General features: G+C 29.6%; 1 protein-coding gene across 1 annotated transcript in view; it reads left to right on the top strand.

The window, feature by feature from the left end:
- LOC125776600 (cation-independent mannose-6-phosphate receptor-like) overlaps positions 1-18,628 on the top strand; it is a gene marked incomplete at its 5' end in the record, with an annotated part of 99,528 nt that extends 80,900 nt beyond the window's left edge. The window contains 3 exon segments of the mRNA XM_049449751.1: positions 15,240-15,459; positions 15,663-15,793; positions 17,262-18,628. Of these exon segments, the coding sequence (XP_049305708.1) occupies positions 15,240-15,459; positions 15,663-15,793; positions 17,262-17,342 (432 nt within the window).
- Between the last annotated feature and the right edge of the window lie 4,104 nt (positions 18,629-22,732).

Here is a 22,732-nt window from a genome sequence, read left to right as displayed (position 1 = left end):
GGGAGGCAAAAGTTCTTAACACAAAATTAGAGCTGACTTTGTGTTTCTTCGTGTAAGTGTGTATGCGTGTGCTTGATGCTGTAGGCTGGCCTAGTAATTTGTTTTTGTTGTTCTAGGCGTTTGTGCTGTTATTGCTGCAGCCTTTGAAAGTTTAGAGCTGTTTTGCAACACTTTGCCGTTAAATTTTTAAACGAATTTAATTATAGCAACAAAATTTAAGAATTTATTGACTTTCATGTTTAATATTTTACTGCTTGCCACGCTGCAGGTGATACTAATTGATGCTTTATGGACAGAGAAGTTAGGATTTTATGTTTTAGAGTTCAAATGATGATTTTTTCTTTCAATTTAATTTTAAATTTTTTATAGTATAATTTTTTTATTTTTTATAATATTATTTTTTTTTTTTAATTTTTTATATTACTTATATTTACATTTCTGTGGTAATTTTTTCCTACTAATTAATATTTAATTTTTATTTTTAAGTTTTTTAATTAGTTTTTTTTATAACTCTTTTTTATTTTATTATAATAAAAATATTATTATGTAATACATTTTTGTTTTTTGTTTTACGGTTTTTTTAAATGCCATATTACTATTAATTATAATTTGTTTTAACTATTTTTTTATTATTTTTTATTTATTATTCTAAAAAAAATTTACTTTTTTTCATTATTTTTTTTTAAATATACTTTGTATTTTAAATTTTTTATTGTTTTTCATTTTACTGTTATTTAATTTTTTCCCCTGGTAATTTATTTTTGATTTTAATTTGTACATTTTTTAATTATTTTTTATATTTTTTTATTATTTTTTTATTATTTTTTTATATTAATTTCTTTTTATTTTTTTGCAAAATATTTTTAATTATTTATTTTATTGCAATATAATTTTTTATTTATTTTTAAATAAAAGGACATTTATACAACATATTGTTGTTGTTTTTTTGGTTTTTCTATAATTATTATTTTTTTATTTGCTTATGTATGTTTACTTTTATTTTTTCAATATTTTTATTTTTTTTTTCAAACCCCATTTTTTAATTTAATATTTTATATCTTTTAGTTTTTTAATTAACTATTTAAAAATTTTTTTTCTGAACATATTTCTCTGGTGCAAGGGAATTTTATTAGTTTAAGTGCCGTAAAGTTAATTTCCCACTCCCGACATTCGCAATACTTTAATACCATAACCCTAAGAAATAATGTGCTGTATGTGTTTGTGCAACATATCCGACATTATCCAGTTCAGCTCGCTCTGGCGAGTCAAAGTCTGCTGCCATTTCTTGGCTTAACCATAATGGATGCTCATTTCATATACCCCACACGCACGCGTGTTGCATGTAATGTAATGCATTTTGTATGCTGCAACGCGAATGCCGGAAGAATAGCAGATACAAAAGCCGTTATGCCTTTATTTTCTAAAAACACATACACACGCACAGAAAATGAGAAGAAATATGAACGGTACAATATGAGCAATACCGTAGTTCCGCAACGCCATTTCTTGGCTAAAAATTCAGCGTGCCACACACGCCTGCAACAATGTGCATTTATATGCTCAACAGCATGCAACCCTATATTCATGCCACATGCATGCATACAGCGACATGCGGCAACATAAGGCATCTTGCAACAACTGTAGGGGAGGTTGCTTTGGCTACAGCCTCGGTTGCAGCGTCACTCACACTTCTATGCAGCACTGCCCCGCATACAGAAAAAAGTACTCTCAGCGCTGCTTGCAGTTTTGCGCATTTCGCTTGTTGCAACACAATGAGAAAATATCAGCAAATGCACAAACGCGCGTGCCACGTGAGGTGTTCAGCCACTGTGTGGTGTTTTGGTGTGCGGCGTGTGGCATGTTGCTTATGAGCTCGAATTATCCAGTTTTCCTCATTGTGCAATGACAATGAAAGTGCAACTACAACAACAACTTCAACAACGCTCAACTTGTATAGTATCTATGAAGACTTGCAAGAGGTGTTCATGTGTGTGTTTGTGTGTGTAGCAACGTCTGGCTGGTGTTGTAAACTTTTATTGCGTTGCAAGTCTGCACTCGCGTTTTACTTTACACTGTTATAACGGGCGAGCGTTAGGGTTATAGATATACATTCACATATACTTGTACATAAGTCCTTACACACACATCTGTATTTACTGTATACGTGTGCTCGCCATACATTTTTATTTACGTAAGTAATTTAAGTTTGTGTTAAGTATCCATAACTGCAATTCTACAATGTTTGGTCATAATTTAATTAAGCAACTTGTTTACGTGAAATTTTATGAGGCCAACCAGTGGTGAGCTGCTGTGTTGTTGTGGCAAGTGGCAAGTGCATGTGCGTGCGCGGGAATCGGTGTTGTGTGTTGCCACAACGCTTAATTGTTATTTTATGACAGTCACCGTAGCCGTTTTTGCTTGAGTGTTTAATTTGAAGTTATTAAAAAGTGCATTTGAGCGCGATAAGTGGAGTAGTTGCTTTCGTTTAACTCACACAGTGCAAAAGTAATTTTCATAACTCAACAAAATCGATTAAATGTGGTTTTATGGCGCATGTTGTTGCAAGTGCTGGGCAATAAAGTCAAATTTGTTGGGAAGAGAAGGGGGGCATTCATAAAACATATTTAAAGGGAAAGGAGTGAATTGGGCCATACATAAATGGAATTGACCTTGAAAAATCGTGAGTTGAAATATTTAGTTTTTTTTTAAATCAGTTGTACTCTAAAACATAAACTTACCTATATACAAGTAGATGTGCATACAAATGAAGTGTGTACATACCTTTTTTAATCTGAAAAAAAAAGAAAAAATCAGTATTACTATCATTTGGAAAAAAATATATAATACAAATTTTAATAAAAAATAGGCCTTAAAATTTTTATAAATTATTTTTTTTTTTATAATTTTTTTATATTTTTTTTTTACATTTTTTTTAATAATTGTTTTTTTTTTAATATTTTTTTTAAATAATTTTTTTTAAATATTTTTTTTTAAACATATTTTTTAATACACTTTTTTAAATATTTTTTTAGGATTTTTTTTAAATAAAATTTCATTTTTTTTATAATTTTTTGTTTACTTTTTTTTCAATAATTTTTTTTAAAACATATTTTGAATACACTTTTTTAAATATTTTTCTTGGATTTTTTTTTTTAATAAAATTTGTTTTTTTAGGTTATAAAAAAAATATTTAGCGTAAATTTATAAATTTGAACTTAACCTTTCTTTAAATTTATGCTCGATTTTATTATTTTGACCGTCAAAACGTATTTTTATGTAAAATAAATTAATATTATTTTAATATTATTTTTTTTGCTTTTTTTTAATTTTTTAAATTTTTTAATTTTTGTATTTTATGTTTAAGTTTATAATTGAAAAAGAAATATTTTTTTATCATTATTTGTGCAGTTCAAATGTTCTCTTTTATGTAATTCCATATAAAATAAACTCTTAAATTTTATTTTGTAGTTTTTTACTTAACTAAAATAATTAATTTACTAGTTAACTATTTTTCATGGAAAAAAAAAATGGATTCGATTTAATTTTTGTTTATTAATTAATTTTATGTGTTTGTGCAACATAACCGACATAAATACGAAGGCTGTCCGATAATTAACCGACCTAACCATGATGCACGCGACTTTTTCAAAATTTTTTTTTTTATTTTTCTACATAGTCTCCTTGTAACTCCACACACTTCTCCCAGCGATGCTCCCATCTCTTCAACCCTTCCAAATAGTACTTGGAAGTAGAAACTTTTTTTTCAGATGTGCCGCTAGCTTCACGTTGAGGTCGGTTATTTATCGGACAGCCCTCGTATACATTTTTTTATTTTAATTTTAATTTTTAACGTAATTAATTAATTAAATTTTATTAACTAACTAATTTAATTTTATTAATTAACTAATTTTATAGAAAAAAATTAATTTAATTAAAATTAATTTAATTTAAATTTTTTTTAAGTTTTACTTAAATAAATAAATTAATTTATTCGTTAACTTTTTTTATAGAACAAAAATTATTTAAATTTAAATTTTATTCAAATTTTTGTTAATTACTTAATAACACATAAATTTCTGCAACATATCCGATATAAACTTTTTTTCTGTTTTTAACGTAATTAATTAATTTAATTTTATTAATTAGCTATTTTTATACAAAAAAAAAAAAAATTTAATTTAATTTTCTTTCGTAGATTTTTGCTTAAATAAATAAATAAAATAAATTTGTTAGTTAACTATTTTTATGAGAAAAATTTATTTAATTTGAATTTATTAAAAGAAATAATTTAATAAAAATTTTTTTTGTAGTTTTTTGCTTCAATAAATAAATTATTATTAATTAACAATTTTTATAGGAAAAAAATTATTTTATTTTTATTTTTTTGTTAATAAATTAGATCCATTTTATTTTAGTTTTTTAATTAAACAAATTTTTTTCGTATTTTTTATTTAATTAAATTGATTAATTAATTAATTTTAATTTTTTAATGCGTTTGTTACTTTTATTTTTTTCTTTTATATTTTATATTCGTAACTTTATATATTAAAAAAAAATATTTTTCACTAATTACTTGCATACTTGCATTATTTTTGCAGTAAAATATATTTTTTAAATTTTGAAGAATTTTTTCCACATACTTATTTTTTTTTTTTTTTTTGTTATTGTTTAAGTTTTTTCTAGTTCCTAGTAGGATGTGCATTTTTTAAATTTAGAATACTTATATGCATAGTTATACATATATAATATACTACATATATATTATGCATAAAATTTAAATTTATCATTTTCTAACTGCTCTCCTTCTTTAATACCGAATTTTGTGCACTTGCCACACCTACACCCCACTTCGTGCTTCATGGCATGTATTTCCTTCGACCGTTCGATTGCAGACCCTCACGCCGCTACCGACAGCCACCGCGCCACACTGGCTTCCACATAATAACACCTGGCCAGCAGCATCATAATGGAACTGCACTTTTTGCAAATGGTTTTGCGTTTTTGTTTTTGTCGTTTGCCAACCAGCAGCTTTCAAGTGTACACTTGTGCATATGTGTGGATTTGTGTGTGTGCGTGTAATAGCAAGCAAGTGAGCAGCATTAAAGGTCCTTGCCTTTTTGCTGTTCTCCCCAGCACGTGTAAGTGTAAGTTTGATTACAGCGGCGTCTCGTAGAATACTAAACACACACACACAAGCTTAGAGGCATATGTGATTCTGATGTTGTTGTTGTAGCGCATGTGCTCATGTGTTAGGCGAGGTGTATATGACTAGATGGGCGTCGCAATTTGTGCCATCGGTAATTTGAAAGGCGTTCAAGCTGCTGCTTGCTCTTTTTTTCAACAAACGCACACAGAAACACAAACACAAATCTACAAGGTGTAATATGAAAGCGCACACATACGTACATACAAGTACATACAAACTTTTGTAAGCACTTGAGTGTGCACTCATAGCGTGTTGCAAGTTGTTCCGCAAAACACACCCACACCCAAACACACTCTCATACTAACACACTCACAGGCACACTTTCCGTAAATGTGTTTGTAAAAAACCATGCGGACCGCCATACAATTACACGCTCACAGTGAAAGAGAAAAAAACGCTTGCATGCACTTAGGCAGCATTAAAGAGTTTCGTGCAATTTGTGTTTAGCAAATTTTTCGTTGCGAAATTTTCTTTCTATAATGAAAGACTCTGTGGTGGCAAGCAAAATGCATTCATGTTACGTATACGCCCCGCACCCAGCCGAGTTTGGCGCTGAAGTGCACTTCTGTTGCTTGCATTACCAAGCTGAACAGGCGCAAAAATAAAGCAATTGCAATGGCAAAGTGTAAAAAAATGTAGCAACTCATTCATTCAAGTTTTTGCTCGTGCAAAAAAGGCATAAAAATTGGAAAAAAATTGCAAAAAATCGCACTTAAGCATAAAGCGGCGTTTAAGCAAGTTAATTAAACAAAAGTTTCTTTTAATTAGTGTCCTTAAGGTGGAGCGGCAACATTTTGTGCGCCTTTCATTTGCAATTTTGTAATTTTCCTTCATACACTCGTTCGTTTTTTCTGTAATTTTTGCCGCTTTCTAGTGCTTTTGCCCTTTAAGACACCTTCGCCTGCGTTTGAGGTGTTTACCGAGTGCCAGCAAATGAAATAAACGTAGCGGTATACTAACTGTTTATGTCTGGTATGTCTGTGTTGGCTGCTAAGTGCTTCCTGTGCGGTGCGGTGTGTGCGGCAGGCTGATGCCTTTACCTTTTTAATCGCTATGCAGACGCTGGAAATGTGTTTTTCTTGTTGGCTACATAATTTTCGTATTATAAGTGCTGCTGTGGTGAATTTCGGCTGAATTTTGGGGTGCTTCTATTGAAAGTGCTTCAACTTTCTCAATTAGGTGCACTTTTAGTGAGTAAATCTACTTGGTTTTGTCGTATTTTAGTATATATGTATGTGTCCTTTTCATACATATTTTAGTATTATTAGTATACATATGTGTGTTTTCTGCATTTTAATTACGTTTTCACTCGTGTGTGTGCCCATGTGTGTAACCACAATTATATCCGCGGGAATTCAAATTTATTTTTAATATTTTTTTTAATTCTTGTTCACTTTGCATTGTTGTTGGTTAGTTGTATAACAACCAACGCATACTTGCATAACAATAAATTATCAGCTTTTGTGGTATCGATTTTATGTCTTTTCATGCACATTTTTGTTTGTGTGAATGTTTTAAATATATAATTTAAATTTTTTAATTTATAAAAAAAGATAATTATGCATTTGGTTATTTTCCTGTGTTGGTTGTGGTCTCAAATCTGTCCACTTTTATATTAAAATTGCTAATATTATGCGCCTTTCGAATGATTTTGCGTTCTGTTATTATTTTTTGCAATGCAAAGTATTAAAATAAGCAAAGGTAGGATTATAATAATAACAAGTATTAATAAATATTTATTAATAATAAAAATATTTATATAATTTTAATAATAAATACCGCATGTTTGCCCATATTTAACGCATAATCTTATTTAGATTAAAAAAAAAATTATTTTTAAAATAAAATTGCTTACATTTTTGTCTCAATCAACTGTAAAAACAATAAATTAGACCAAAATTTCGATTAAGTTATGGAATGTTGGCGAACATACTAAAATATTGCCTACTATTAGGCGCCTTAATAAACATTGCGTACATGCTCCCAGCTTTAGCGAAGTCATACACCTATTTTGCTACCAGCAAAGTCTTCGATTAAGTTTTGTATGCAATTTTTTAGTTTTGTTACAGCCTTTGTTTTACTTTAATTTAAACATTGATCAAATTCCCATCAATATTGTTTATATTAGAAACATAATCTTGTTTATATTAGAAACAGCTTTTATTCAAAATAAAATTGTTGAAATTTTAGCCTCAATCAAATGTATAATCAATAAATTATGCTAAAATTTCAAACAAACTATATTTTAGCCTACAATATTACCTCTACCGTCGCATATATAGTAATATATTGCCTACTATCAGGCGTTTAAATAAATATTGTGTACATGCTCCATGCTTTAGCGAAGTCATGCGCCTATTTTATTACCAGTAAAGTCTTTGACAAAGTTTTGTATGCAATTTTTTAGTTTTGATGTTGTTTTACATTAATGCATAAATAGATTAAATTCTCAAAAATATTGGGTCTATAAACATATTCGTGTGTGTTTTTTTTGTATATTTAAGTTTATTTGAAAAAAAGTACAATGATTGTAATAAAAGTATCGCCATCTGCAGCTGGAATATATTTTCTTATCTTCTACCAATTTGTGGTTTGCCATTGATTTGGTTGTTTGAGCAGGTTTCACATATGATTTGAGGCATTTGGATTTATGAAATATAAACAGGTTTCATCTCCTCTCAGAGATCGATAAAAGTCAGCTTTTTGTAGCCTTCAAGAAGCATTTTTGTAATGTATAGTAAAACCTTCACTCTTTCTAAGCCTTATGGCTTTTATTCACTTCATCTAGCTGGGATTTTTTCAGTTCTAGGAGCGCCTATTAATGTCTCATGGCTCTAATCATATTTTTTACGAACCCTCCAAGATAATACCTCCATCTAAACTTGGTTTCCCGAAATTTGCATGAATTATTTTATTTATTTATTAAAAATGTGTACACCATCGCTATTAAAATAACGTGCAAATACATTTCTAGGCAATAGTATACGCATACATAGCCACAACTCTATTCTTCTTCACTCATTATTAAGTAATTTGCATATTTAAAAACATTGCGCGCACACTCACACACAAATGCAATGTGTGTTTTACTCAAAATTGCGAACTTATTGAATTAGTCTTTAATTACGATCTTTATTAAGTACAAATTCAAGTGAAATGCAATTGTGAAAGCACGTGATGTGTCTCCCAGCAGACAACCACACAACATATAATAGTTGTAAGCAAAGCTGAGTGAAAGAAAAAAGTCCAGTACATATGTTTACATGCCTGGCATTACAGCGCATTTACATGTGCAGCAAATTTCCTGTCATTGCATGTTAATTTAATTCAATTTAGATGAAAATTATATGCTGTCAAACGTGTGTGTGTATGTGTGCAACCATGGCAGGCGGCGTGCATTGCCAGCAAAGCAAATGTGTATATTATATGCATCAACTATTTACATGCACATGCAAAAACTGTATTTACATATGTACCGTTATGTGGCAAGCACGCCAGCGCTGCACAGCTACACATGTCAACGGCTTGGAGATGTCACTTGCTACATTTCCGGTGCAACTATAGACGCTGTGATATTAGCAGCCACAAATTTATTAATATTAATGCACACAGACGCACACATATACATGCAATGCGGCATGCTACATAATGCGCTTGCAGTTGCATTATAATTTGCTTTGCTGCTTTCTTGCTTACATGAAATATACATACATAGATGTATTGGTGCGCTTGTGCTGTGCAAAAAGTTGTCTGCGTGTTGTTGTAGTTGTTTGTTGTAGCTCTTTTATAAGCTTTGCCGTCTGTCGCATGCCATAATTACACTAATCATAATAATTCTGCAATTTGTAATTACCACAGTATTGTTTGGTGCATGAATGCTTCATTTGTCTAATGCAACAACTGCACATCTACACATACAAATGCAAATATGCAAATATGTGTGCGTGTATGCAAGTCGTTTACTGATTTAATTAAAGTTTTAGCGTTCAGCAATTGGAAAAGTTGCTTGCTTTAGTTTTTATTTCGAAAGAAATGAGTGAGTTGAATAAAATGCGCCTTAAGATAGGCTAAAATAAAAATTGTTTTTTCATATATTTCAATGTTTTGTTGATATTTTGTGTTCAATTCTATTGATTAGTACTTTTCGCGGCTGCTCTGCAACACAGAATTGCATAATAATACATAATAAATAAAATTTGCGCCTTGAGATAGGCTACAATAATATGTTTTTTTGATTACATGGCTATCTTTAAATAAAATTTTGTGTTTAATATCATTTGTTGTTGTTTCTGACGATCGTAGTTATCAAAAAAAATAAATAAATAAATAAATAAATATAAAAAAAATTAAAAAAAAAAAAATATTTTAATGTTATTGAAATATAAGCAAAAAATATAAATTTATAAATATTTTTTTTCTGAATCAAGTGCAAACCTGACATTTTATAGTAAATTATTAGTGAAAAATAGTGTAAGTTGATACTGATTTGCGCCTTGGGATAGGCTTTAATCTACTTCTTTTGATAAGTGAGTCCTCATATCACACACTATCACCAAGTAAACTCATATGTACATATGCAGTTCTCGGTTTGGTTAATTCATAAACCTCAAATAACAGTTATAAGACCATTTGAAATGTCCATTATTGCGGCAATATGCAGCAGTCACCAAACAAATTGTAATTGCAAGTCAAACAACAATGCATACAACCTATTGCGCAAACATACAAACATAAATATGGCAAATCAATGTGTGTACCGTTATGCACGCAGACATGCACTTGCCTTTGTCTTGCTGCTGTAGTGCATATATGTATATAAAATTGTATATAAACCTATATGTATTTATAAAACGTTGAGCATCGAATGCATGCCGGCTCATATACTACTCACCTACAACAACAATGACTACAATAGTGTTTTCCATATCTCTATTTGTCACAAGTACTTTGCCGTGTGGTCATTTTCCTTGCTGCAATTTAGTTCATTCAATGCGGAAGGTGTTAAGCAACCACAAAAGGCCATTGTGTGCGCCAGCTATTGTCACTGACAATGCATTCTCAGGATTTTCAATATGCACACAAAACCAACAACGTCGTCGAAAGGTGCGCTGAGTATCTATACAATAGTGGGCGGCACGAGAGTATGAGCATAGTTTGCATTTAAATGCGATTTTTGCCTTTATTATTACATGCATTCCAATTAGAGATATAAATCAGTGATTTCCGAGTAATGTTATAATTATTTGTTTATAGAGAATTACGAGGCGAACCACAGTGTTTTTTTATTGTGAAAGCACAGCAGAAGAGAGGAAAGCAATTAAAATGGTTTTATTTTGAACTTGAGACTTTTTCATATGGAAATTTCAAACTTCGTAAAAAAAAAATAATTTTTTTGATCATTTATAATTTACAATAACAAAAAAATATTTAAAAATTATTTAATGAAAAATACAACAAAAAAAAGCACACACACAATTAAAACTAATTTATAAAAAATAAAAAAGTAAACAAAAGAATTTATAACTTTTATGAAAAAAAAAAACAAAAAAAAATATTATAAAATAATTCATAAAAGCATTTTTTATTAACTTTTATTACTCAAAAAATATTTAAAAAAATTAAAAAGAATATTAAAAAATAATAAAAAGAAAATATCTTTAAAGTTTAGTTAATTAACCTTTCATAAAAAAAAATTAAAAAAAAAAAAATTTTAATAAAATAAAAACTTAAAAAAAAAATAAAAAAAAAATAATATTTTTAATAATTTTTATTGAAAAAGAACAAAAACAATTGTTTCGTAACTTTTCTGAAAATAACAGAAAAATGAAAAGCCTTATTACTTCAAAAAACAAAAAAAAGAAATTAAAATAATTTTAACATATATTTTATTTACATATTTTAATCATTAAATATATTATACAATAATATTTTTATAATATTTTGAAAAAAAAATAGAATTAATTCAAAAAGTATATTTTAGTAACCTTTATTGCTTGGAAAAAATCATAAAAACCCCCTTTTGCGAGATAAAAAAATTTTAATACCCGCCACCACTGTGAAAACCACCTTTAGCAGTTCACGCACACTTTTAAGACGCTGCGGCACTTAAGTGATTTTAACTGCGCACATTTTAGTGCAAACCAAATGTATTTAGGAGGCATAAAGGTATGTCACCTTTTATGATGCCAATTCCGTTTAAGCGCCTAAAAATATGTTAGCGCTTTCATGGCTGTGCTAAAACGAGTATAATTTTTTATCGACTTCAAAAGAGATGAACTGAAAAAGAGAAAAAAATCGCGCAGATTCTTTCACACTTCGCCAGCCGACAGCCGACAGCGCGCGTAGGCGCCTAAAAGCTGACTTCTATTGCACATATTTGAATGCGCTGTCACGCACATTTATTGTCAACTCCAGTTTGCTAAGCGTCTACGCGGGTGTCTTGATTGACGCAATCGCTAAAAAGCAGCGCAATAAATTTTATTAGCTTCGAACTTTATGCGTGCGGTGGCAGCGGCAATTAAACGCTGAAATGTCGAACACAAAAACAAATATAAATTTATGTATGCATGCAATGCAATAAAAAAGCGGATAAAAGAACGCGCATGAAAACGCTAATAAAATTGCGCCGCGACTAAAAGTGTGTGAGCGCGAAATTCGCAACAAAATATAATAAAAAAAGAAAAAGAAAGGAGAAGAAATAAATGTGTGACACATAAAAGCGGAAAAAGTTGAATTATATGCATATATTAATTTTATGCGCTTGTGTTGTGCGTTTTTTGTTTGTGTAATTGAATTTGTTGTTGGCGCGCACTTAACCCGCTTCGATTTAAATTTCCATTTACAATTTCAATTTTAATTTCAATTTCAATTTCAGTTTCAGTTTCGAGTGTGCGTCAAGTGTTTGGTATTGTTATTGTGCATTACGCTCCTGAAAGTATGCTAAAGTGGAACAAGTAGATCGACTTTTTGCTATAATTCCACCCTGTTGCGGTTGCATTGTTTGGCATTACATAACTAAGTGTTGCTGCTGTTTTTTGTTGTTGTTGTTGTTGTTGTTGTTGTTATATTTGTGCTTGTTTATTGGAATTACACTTGCATGCAAATTATTCAAGTGCGCGTCCTTCAAAGCCTTTAACAGCGGGGTTTCAGCTCCTCTCCCTTGTAGTTGGTTGTTGTTATTTTGAGTTCAGGGTTAACGGTGCTTTATTTTGCTGTGTCCATAGTTCAGCGCTTGTTTAATGAATTTCAATGCAAGTTTTTGTGGCGCTGATTGCTTTTACGCTCAGTTGCATGGTAAAAAAAAAAAATAAAAATTATTTGTTTGCTGCATTTTACTAAAGATAATTTAATTTAAAATTTGTTCTTGAAGTGAAAAAGTATGTGAGGTTATGTTTTTCATTTGAACTCTTGTATAATGATTGATACAAATTAAATTTTTCGAGTGAAAATAATGAAAATATATGAAATATGCATAATGATGCAAATATGATTACGGTGATGGCTGTCTAACGGTTTTATGGTGAATAAAAAAATTAATTAATTTCACAAAAAAATATTGGGTAGTCGAAAAAGTCTTTTCGTATTTTATTCATAGGCGTCGTTGCAGTCGTGTATCTCCAGTGCTACCAATCACATTGCCCATTAGTGTTGGAAGAATGAAATTTTAAGCTTCTTTTAACCAAAAAAAAAAATTAAATTCGGGGAAGTTGAAAAAAAGTTACAGCTTTTCGAAAATGAGTGACAATAATGGAGAAATTCGCGATATTTTGAATTTTTTGTATAAAAAATGGAAGAATGAATGTAGTTTACGGAGACGATGCTGTATCAGTCCGTGTAGCACAACAATGTTTCGCTCGGTACTGTTGCAATAACGTCTCTTGCGGAAAAATGGCAAAAAGTGGTCGATCAAATTGGTACATACATATTTGTTTATTTATTTATTCTTTTAAATATAAAAAAATAAGTTGAAGTTTGATTAGAAATACGAAAAGACTTTTTCAACTACCCAATATTTCATATAGAAAGCATATACTGCTAAATTTCAGCACTTGAATATGTGTAACCCACAAATTTATCTTTATATTTACCTTTATCTTTATCTTCATCTTCATCTTTATCTTTATCTTTATCTTTATCTTTATCTTTATCTTTATCTTTATCTTTATCTTTATCTTTATCTTTATCTTTATCTTTATCTTTATCTTTATCTTTATCTTTATCTTTATCTTTATCTTTATCTTTATCTTTATCTTTATCTTTATCTTTATCTTTATCTTTATCTTTATCTTTATCTTTATCTTTATCTTTATCTTTATTTTTATCTTTATCTTTGTCTTTATCTTTATCTTTATCTTTATCTTTATCTTTATCTTTATCTTTATCTTTATCTTTATCTTTATCTTTATCTTTATCTTTATCTTTATCTTTATCTTTATCTTTATCTTTATCTTTATCGTTACCTGTATCTTTATCTTTATCTGTAACTTTATCTTTGTCTTTATCGTTTTCGTCGTTTTTTTATTACATCTTTCTCTCCTCTCATTTTTTGTTCCTACTTCATAAAACTTAATATTATTGCTTTTACTTTTATCTAAAACTTACAACTTACTTTCAATTTAACTTAATTTGACGACTTCTCTTTGACAACCACTTCTTCATTTAATTTATTCTCTATATTTATTTTGTACTTGTCTCGCTTTTGCTGTTGCTTTTCTTTCTTTTTATGCGCTCTTAGTTTTATTTTCGCGTCACCTTCTTTTATTGCTACTATTTACCTTATTCTCCGTCAACTTTTAAGTAGTCTACCTGCAGGCGCACGCACACTTTAAATATGCCGCATAAAAATGGTTATTACTCAACATTTTCTGAAACTTTAACTTGTCGACAGTGTTGGCCCAGGGTTGGACCGAGCGCGGCGCAGTGAAGTGGCAATGCAACGCGAGTGCAACTAATGTTGTCAAGACATTCAGCGCCGCAGCACCGGATGCATATTCATTCATGCCATCTTGCGTTCTTGAGGCTGTAATGCACTTCAGCCGCCTGCTGCCTTCCTTGCCGCGTTGCTTTGCATTTTTAGTATTTTTTTTCACTTTATGTTTTATTTTCTTTTTCGACATTATCACATTTAACTATCTGCGCTGTCGTATTAGCTTTTTACAAGGTGGAAAATTGTCTAGTTTTCCTCCCCTAATTCCTTTCTGACTGCTTGTTTGTCTGTCTACGCATCCGCGCGAGCACGAGAGCCGGCTTCCTTGCGCGTTTTCTTGAATTTATTTTTTTATCTTTTCTACACATACATACATATGTATACAGCAGGCGCGCGTCTGCATTTGCAGCGCCGTAGAACAAGTGGCAACTGTCTCTACAACCCTAACAACAACAAAACCGCGGCAGATCTCCAGCGACTTGGCAGGCATTTACATTTATCCGCAGCAATTTGAAAATGGGTTTTTATTTAAGTTTACTGTTGCTGCCGCTTCGCTGACTGCCGCGCTGCCACATGGCTGGTGGCTGTCTCTATGCGTGCGTGGTTGGCGTGGGCGGCGCTGGTGCGACGGTGTGGCGCAAGTCACGCGCTGGAACATTAATGTTCACTTAAGCAAATTGCACACACAGCTACTTGCCACATTTACAACTACATGCACACGCATGTAAAACTTTATTTGTGCAGCAACTTCGCATTGCCGTGTAAGATGCACAAGCTCAGACAACAAGAACAACTACAGCGCAAATAACAAGCAACATGCGCATTCACTAAGTGTGAATAAGCTTGTTAATTTTTGCTTGCAACAAAATAATCTCCTCACACACACATACACGCACTCATACAAGTATATTCGCAATTCGCTACATGCAACGCGGTCGCTAAGTATGAACCAGCGTTTACTTTGCTAAACGGCAAAAAAGTTTTACACTCAACTGTACTTATTGTAACATTTTGCGCACTTTTTTTTCCATTTTCCATTTTACTTCCGCAATATTCGCTAATTTTTAACCTATTTCGTTGCCTTTCTTTACGCTGTGTCTTTTGCAGGCGGGCAAGGAATGCAACTTGGTCGTGCACCAGAGCACACCGGATATCTGCAAATTCCTTAGACGAGCGGTGCCGCCGCCAACGGCGCCGGACTCTGGCGTTAGCAGCACTGTTGCAACACCAACAACTACAACAACGACAAAGAGCAGCACAGCAGCACCAGCAGGCGGCGTAGATAATGGCGGCGCACATCCTGCCGAGCAAACTGGCTCCATTGGTGGTAAATTAACTTTGTTGCACACGGCCATAAGTTTTTTTCGTTTTTTCGTTTATTTTTGCATTTTTCTTGTTGTTTTTCTCATACCGTTACTGCTACTTATAAATCTATTTTACCACAGTAAATTTTACATTTTATAATTTTCCAATTTCTCAACAATTTTTCTTCTGGGTCGCGCTGCGCTCTTGTGTACTTCGGCAATACAGCTATATTGGCCGCCATATTATCGCTGACCTGCTTCGTCGCTTGCCTTGGCGTGTTTGCCTTTTCGCCGGAACGCCGGAACAGCGTGAGGCGCTTGTTTAGACGCACTACATCGGCGGTGCGTTACTCTAGGGTAAGTGTTGGAAGGCAAGGCAAGTTTTTTAGTTGGTTAAATTTTAATTTTCATTTTGGGTAATTTTTTTTTGATTAATTTAATTTAATTTTTTTAATTTAATACTTTTCATTCATTTTGATTTAATTTTATTTTGAGTTTAGTTTAAATTTTGATTTTGTTATTAATTTTTATTTTAATTTTAATTTTATTTTTAATTTTAATTTAAAGTTTAATTTTAATTTTTATCTTATTTTTAATTTTTTCTTTTAATTTTAATTATATTTTCGATTTTGATTTTAATTAAACTTTTATTTTTATTTTTAATACAAATTGGTTTTGATTTTAATTTTAGATGATTTTATCTTATTTTTATTTTGAATTTAATTAAATTTTAATTTGATTTAATAGTTTTCATAAATTTTGATTCAATTTTAATTTGAATAGTATTTTTTTAAATTAAATTTTAAGTTTAATTTTTTCCTAATTAAATTTTCAATTTTTATTTTTTAATTTAATTTTTATTTTAATTAATTTTTAGTTTTGATTTTAATTTTAGGTAATTTTATTTTATTTTGATTTTGTTTTTGATTTTAATTAAATTTTAATTTTAATTAATTTTCTAATTTTTCATTAACTATTATTTAATTTAGTTTTCAATTTTAATTTTGGTTTTAATTTAGTTAGTTTAAATTTAAATTTTTATGTTAAGTCTATTTTCTTTTTTTATTTTTTTTCTTTTTTTAATTTTAATTATTTCATCAATTTTGATTTAAGTTTAGTCTTCAATTTCAATAATAAAATAATTTTAAATTTGAATTTAAATAATTTTTTTTTTAATTTTAATTTTTTTAATTTTATTATTAATTTTAATTTTAACTATAATCTTCGTTTCAAGTAATTTACTTTAATTCTAATTAAGTTTTTGATTTTCAATTTATTATTAATTTTGATTTTAACAATATTTTTAATATTAATTAATTTGCTTCACTTTTATTTTTAATTACATTTTTGATTTTGATTATAAGTTAAATTTTTACTTTTAATTTTAATTTTCTTATTATTTTTTTTGAATTTCAATATTGATGTTTATTTAATTAATTAACTAAAGTTAATAAAACATTTTCAAAAAAAATTAATTAAAAAATGAAAATTATTTTTTAAATAATAAAAATTAAAAAAAAACTTTTTTTAATTAACTTGAGTTAATTAATTTAATTTTCTCTTAATTAAATTTTTTATTTTTATTATTATTATGAATTTAAAATAAAAATAAAAATTAAAAATGTTAACAATAAATTTTTTTTATTAATTAGATTTAACTAATTTAATTTTTTTAAATATAAAATTTTACTTTTTTAATTATAATTTTTTTCAACTATATTTTAATTTTAATTAATTTATTTAAATGTTAATTATATTTGAATTTGACTTCTTATTTTGATTTTGAAAGCGTCCATTAACTGATAAAATTTTATCTGCTCCACAGGTTCAATCTAATGAGGAAGCCAACCTGTTGCTCGAGACAAATGGCGAATTCACGGACAGTGATGATGAACTACTGCTCTAAAACAAATGCGAAACACTACTTAAACACAACAACAAGGATTTCAGAAAACTCACTACAATACTGTACACTGTGAACAAACACGAAAACTATTTTAAATAACAACAATTAATAATCTTTTATGTATTTTAAAAAAGCTTAACAAAATTATTGTACTGAGAACGTTATGAGCTAAAAATCTGAAATATTCAATGCGAGCTTCTTTTTGCCACATAAACCTCAAACCTGAAACAAGAATTGAAAATAATTCAACAAAGAAAGCCTAAAAAACACCAAAGAGGAAAGACAAAAAAAATTAATTCAAAAATAAATAAATATATATGTAAACAAGAAATATATATATAAAATAAAATTATATATAAAACGAAAAAAAAAATATATATATATACATATAAACAAAAAAATATACATATATATAAATAAAAGCTGAAAATACAAAATAATAATAATCAGCTATTCTAAATTAGATCGAAGAGAATATATATGTATTATTTGTATGAGCGGAATTTTTAGGCATTTTTTAAACTTATAGTGTATTACACACACAAACATAAAAGAAATATTTTTGAAAACAAACTTGTATAAGTATTTGTAAACTGTGAATGTGCAACTTGGAATGTTAAGAATTGGAGATCTCTTTTATGTATAGACTACATGTAAAGAATACTTTTTTAAATTATAAATGTGTGAATTTATACGAGTCGTAATGGTATGAAAAGTAAAATGGATTAGAGACAAGAAAGAAACTAAAAACTATATTTTTTCAACAGTTGCAAGTGTATAGCATTGCATTTTATTATAGGTATTTCGATAAAAAATATTGCATAAAAGACATACATCAATGTTGTAAGCGCATTATGGCATACATGCTTCATATAAATGTATGTATGTAGTGAAGCCAGGCGCTTAGGCTTCTACAAGTACCCACTGAGGTATTGGCGATCTAAAGACCTACATGAACACCTTAATATATTACACATATACACAGATATACCTATATACATATAAACAGCTTTAATTGTGATTGCAACGCACACACATACATACATACATACATACTTACATTTACATAGCTACATCAATGCGTGTTGCCACCTTTTAATCAACTTTTGTAATGCTTAAACAACTACTTATGTGTGTTTGAGCACAAATTTATTCCTATTTATCTCTTAAATAATATTCAATATTTCTGTATTTATCGCCACTATGTACTTAATTATAAATATGAAATCAACCCAAGCTCTCATTTGATTAAAATATGAATAAAATTATAAGCGTATATATGAATGCGAGTTGTGTATTTACTTTTAGTATGGCAGGTGTATATGTACTTTTATATGGTCACCTAAAATGCAAAATAACATAACATCACTTTTCATAAGTTAACTGGCGAAGGAAAAACGATGTAATAGAAACCAGTTATATTGAAAAAAATTGATTTTTGGATATAAAACGGTTATATATTGGTTATATAATGGTTATATATTGGTTATATCTGACAGCGGAAGCTGAAAGTTTTATGCGACATATATGTAACATGATGTAGTGAATCGCAAGCAATGAAAAACTTAATTTCGACTTTTTTGATGATAACCACCAACTTCAAAGCGCCACCAACGTATATATGTACTTCTAACCTCACCTTTGCATATATTTAGCACTAATTTTATTTTTTCATACGTCTGAGCGAAGTGTCTCCCTCATAGTGGCTCTGCAAAGCGCCAACAACACATTTCCATAACATTTTCCACGAAAAATTTTTGATTTAAATTCACCTGCCACAAAATTGCTAGCCATAAAAATATCTGCGGTAATACGCAATAATCAAATTTAAATACACACACGCACACACTCATAAATACCGTGGCGAATCTGTCTGCCTTTTGTGAAATTTTGCTGACTCAGTTTGCGGCGGCAAGCGATTTGAGTGACAATAAAATTACGCAAAATTCTGAGCACGTACAGACTATGCCAATCATATTAGAGGCGCGAAGCCGCATTCTTGCATACTAATGCACGCACAGACATTAACCCTATGCCGTCACAGGCGCTGGCGGCTGGTGAAAAATACATAAATACAGACACAAAAACAATGCAATTATATACCGTTGTAAAGTGTGAGTCTAAAAGCCTACGCAGCGTTGGTTGGAAATTTGTAGCATACTTTTGTGCGTCGCCGGTGCATCAGGTGTGCGAAAGCTAAGAAATTAATTAAAAGGATTTTTGGATTGCTGATGTGTTGGAATTCGGGAATTATATATGTGTTTGTACATATTCTAAGAGGAATATAAAGGTAAACAACAACAACAACATTAGTTTATGGTATTTGAAACGAAGCAGCTGGCGGGTTTGTGTTAGGGTGTGGTGAGTAATGATTATTATTTGAGACTTTGCCGCAACTGTACTTAGTAATATTAGAATCAAATGAATATACCCAAGCAAGCAATTAAGTAGAAATTTCCGAACGATTTGCGCTGAGCTGCAATTAAGTCAATGTAGTGTGACATGATTTTATCTACAAGGGCGCAACTACATAGCTTGAGTTAAATTTTAATTTTTTGAAAATCGAATTCTTGGATACTCTATTTTTATAATTTCAATTTTTGAAAACTTTGAAATTTAATTCTGATTTTTGTTTTTTGAAAAATTGTTTTTGAAAAACTTTATTTTTATTATTTTTTTTCAAAAAATGTCTTTTTTTTTAAACTTAATTATTGAAATTTTAATTTTTAAGAACTTTGTTTTTGATTATGAAAATTTAATTTTGGAAAACTTTAGTTTTTTTTAATTTATTTTTTGAAAACTTCATTATTTTTATATAAATTTTAATACAATTTTGAAATTTTTTTTGAAAATGTTATTTTTGAAAAATTTGTTTTTTAAAACTCAAATTTTCAAACATGAATATTGAAAATTAAATTTTAAATGGCTTTATTTCTTTCAAAAGACTTTCAAAAGAAAATATATAGTTTTTGAAAATAAAATTTTGGAAAACTTTTTTTTTTTAATTTAAATTTTGAAAACTGTATTTTTTTTAATAAGTTTTATAAGTTAATTTTTTTAAGTAAGTTTTCATTCCAATTAAATTTTTTTTATGTTTAAGTTTTGAAAAAGTTCATTTTTAAAAGCTCAATTTTTTAAACTTAATAATTGAGGACTTTATTTTTGAAAATATGTAGGGTTTCTTGAAATTTTAAATTTCGAAAACTTTAGTGTTCTTAAATTTAATATTTCAAAACATTTATATTGAAAACTTTATTTTCAAACATAAGTTTTGGAACTTATTTATTGAAAATCTTATTACTAAGAACCTAATTTTTGAAAATTAAATTTTGGAAAACAGCGGTTTTGAAAATTTTTTATAACTTTATTTTTAAAAATTTGATTTTTGTAGGCATTATTTTTGAAAAATTGGTTTTTGAAAACTGAATTTTTGAAATTTTTTTTTGGAATTTTAATATGAGAACAAATTTTATTAAAAATTTATTTTAAGAATGCATGGATGGTTTTAGAAAATATTTGATTGCCTTATTTTTAAAAGTTTGATTTTTGAAAGCCTTACATTTTAAAATTGACTATCATTTTCGAAAATTTCTGAAAAATTAATTTTTAAAAATTGGACGTTTTGAAATTGGTGTTTTGATAATTTTTCAAACTTAGCTTTTGAAAACTTTAATATGAAAACTTAATTATTGAAAATTTAATTTAAGATTTTTTTTTAATTTTTTCATTAAACCCTTAATTTTTCCCAATTAAAATCATACCCACAGTACTAGAATCTGTGTAACGGTTTGTACTCCAGCTGCAACTTCTTCCGTCGCCAACCCACTAGCAAAAGCGCTCTGATATCGTTTTCAGCCAGAAATCTACCCCTGCCCATATTGTCTGCAGCTGTATCATGGATCGGTTGGTATGGAATTAAATTCATTAGCAACATCATGTAGGTGATTACGTGGCGTTTTTTGGCAACCACACTTAAATATATGTATACGAGGTATAGGTACCAAAAACATGTCGAAGCAGCTCCGACTGCGAGCACACATTAACGTGAACTCTCACCTGAAAAGCTTTTGCGGTTTACTTTGCAGGCGAGATTACGCCTTCTGAGTTTCATACTCACTTTGCGCCTTTGTGTTTTTCGCCAAAAGCCTTTGTGGGTATAACTGCTATTTCGTTAATGCCACCCACCTGTACTTACTATACATACATATGTATGTATAGAGAGCTACACGTGCGCGTAAGTATGTTTGTCTGCGCATGGCTCGACACCACTTAAAGGTCTACTAGCATTCTATTGTGCTTATTTGCGCATAAGTAGTAAGTTAATGATGCATATTTCAGCTTCGTGCACACATACTTATGTACATATGTATATGCATGCCGTTACAGGGCGGTTGCTTAAGGCGCTTACTTTCTTCATCATAATTTTGTTTATGAAGTGTAGCTGAAACTGAGTCAAGCTCCATTAACGAGGATATTAGTAATTTCCAAGAATTCTGGCTAGTGTATTAGCTTATATTTGCCACTCAAGCATAACCCACAGCGCATGTGATTGAACGTAGGGGGAGTCTGTTATGTTAAAAGGTAGGAAATCTGTAGACTAGTGGCTTAAGGGGTTACACGGTTTTTGACGGCCGAAGAAATGAATATTTTCAACACAGTTTTTTTTTTTTTACTTTAATAAATGATTTGATTAATATTCTGTGAATTTTTCATAATTTTTTTTTTCGAACTTCAACCAATGGCAGCTGGTTTCCAAAGGCACGTCTCAAAAAGTTTCCTCGCGGATCGAAGTTAATGTTTTTTTTGTTACTTGTACACTATTTTATTTCTTACTACTATCGTAGGTTCTCCTCCTATGTTCTTCGGATAAATAATATTAAAAAAAAAATCTATTTTGCTAAGTTGGTAGGACTGTCCTTAATTACTATGCCAAATATGATTCAGTTTTATCAAAAACCCAAACCTACAAGTGGTACAAAGCCTTCAAAGACGGTCGAGAGATTTTTGAAGACATGCCTCGTTCTATATGATCTTCGGCCGCTTCAACTAATGAAAATATTAAAAAAGTAACGGATGTGGTGCATGAAAATCGTTAGTCAAGTGTTACAGATATGGCAAGAGAGCTCGACATCTCTCGTGAGTCCGGTAGAATGATTTTGGTGGATATTTTGGGTATGAAACGCGTTCTTGCTCGACTCGTCCCGATAAAGGTGAATTTTTTTAAAAAGAGTACAGGTCTAAAGGAGTAAATAGGCCTATTTGGACATCCTTGTTCGAGCGAATGTCGTCCCACATTCATGGAGAGCATTATAACTGCCGATGAGACATGGGTTTATGAGTTTGACATTCAATCAAGTCAATAATCATTGGAATGGAGAAAGTCGAAAAAA

Source organism: Bactrocera dorsalis, chromosome 2 (assembly GCF_023373825.1).
Source record: "Bactrocera dorsalis isolate Fly_Bdor chromosome 2, ASM2337382v1, whole genome shotgun sequence".
NCBI lineage: Eukaryota > Metazoa > Arthropoda > Insecta > Diptera > Tephritidae > Bactrocera > Bactrocera dorsalis.
This window is presented reverse-complemented; position numbering and strand designations above follow the sequence as displayed.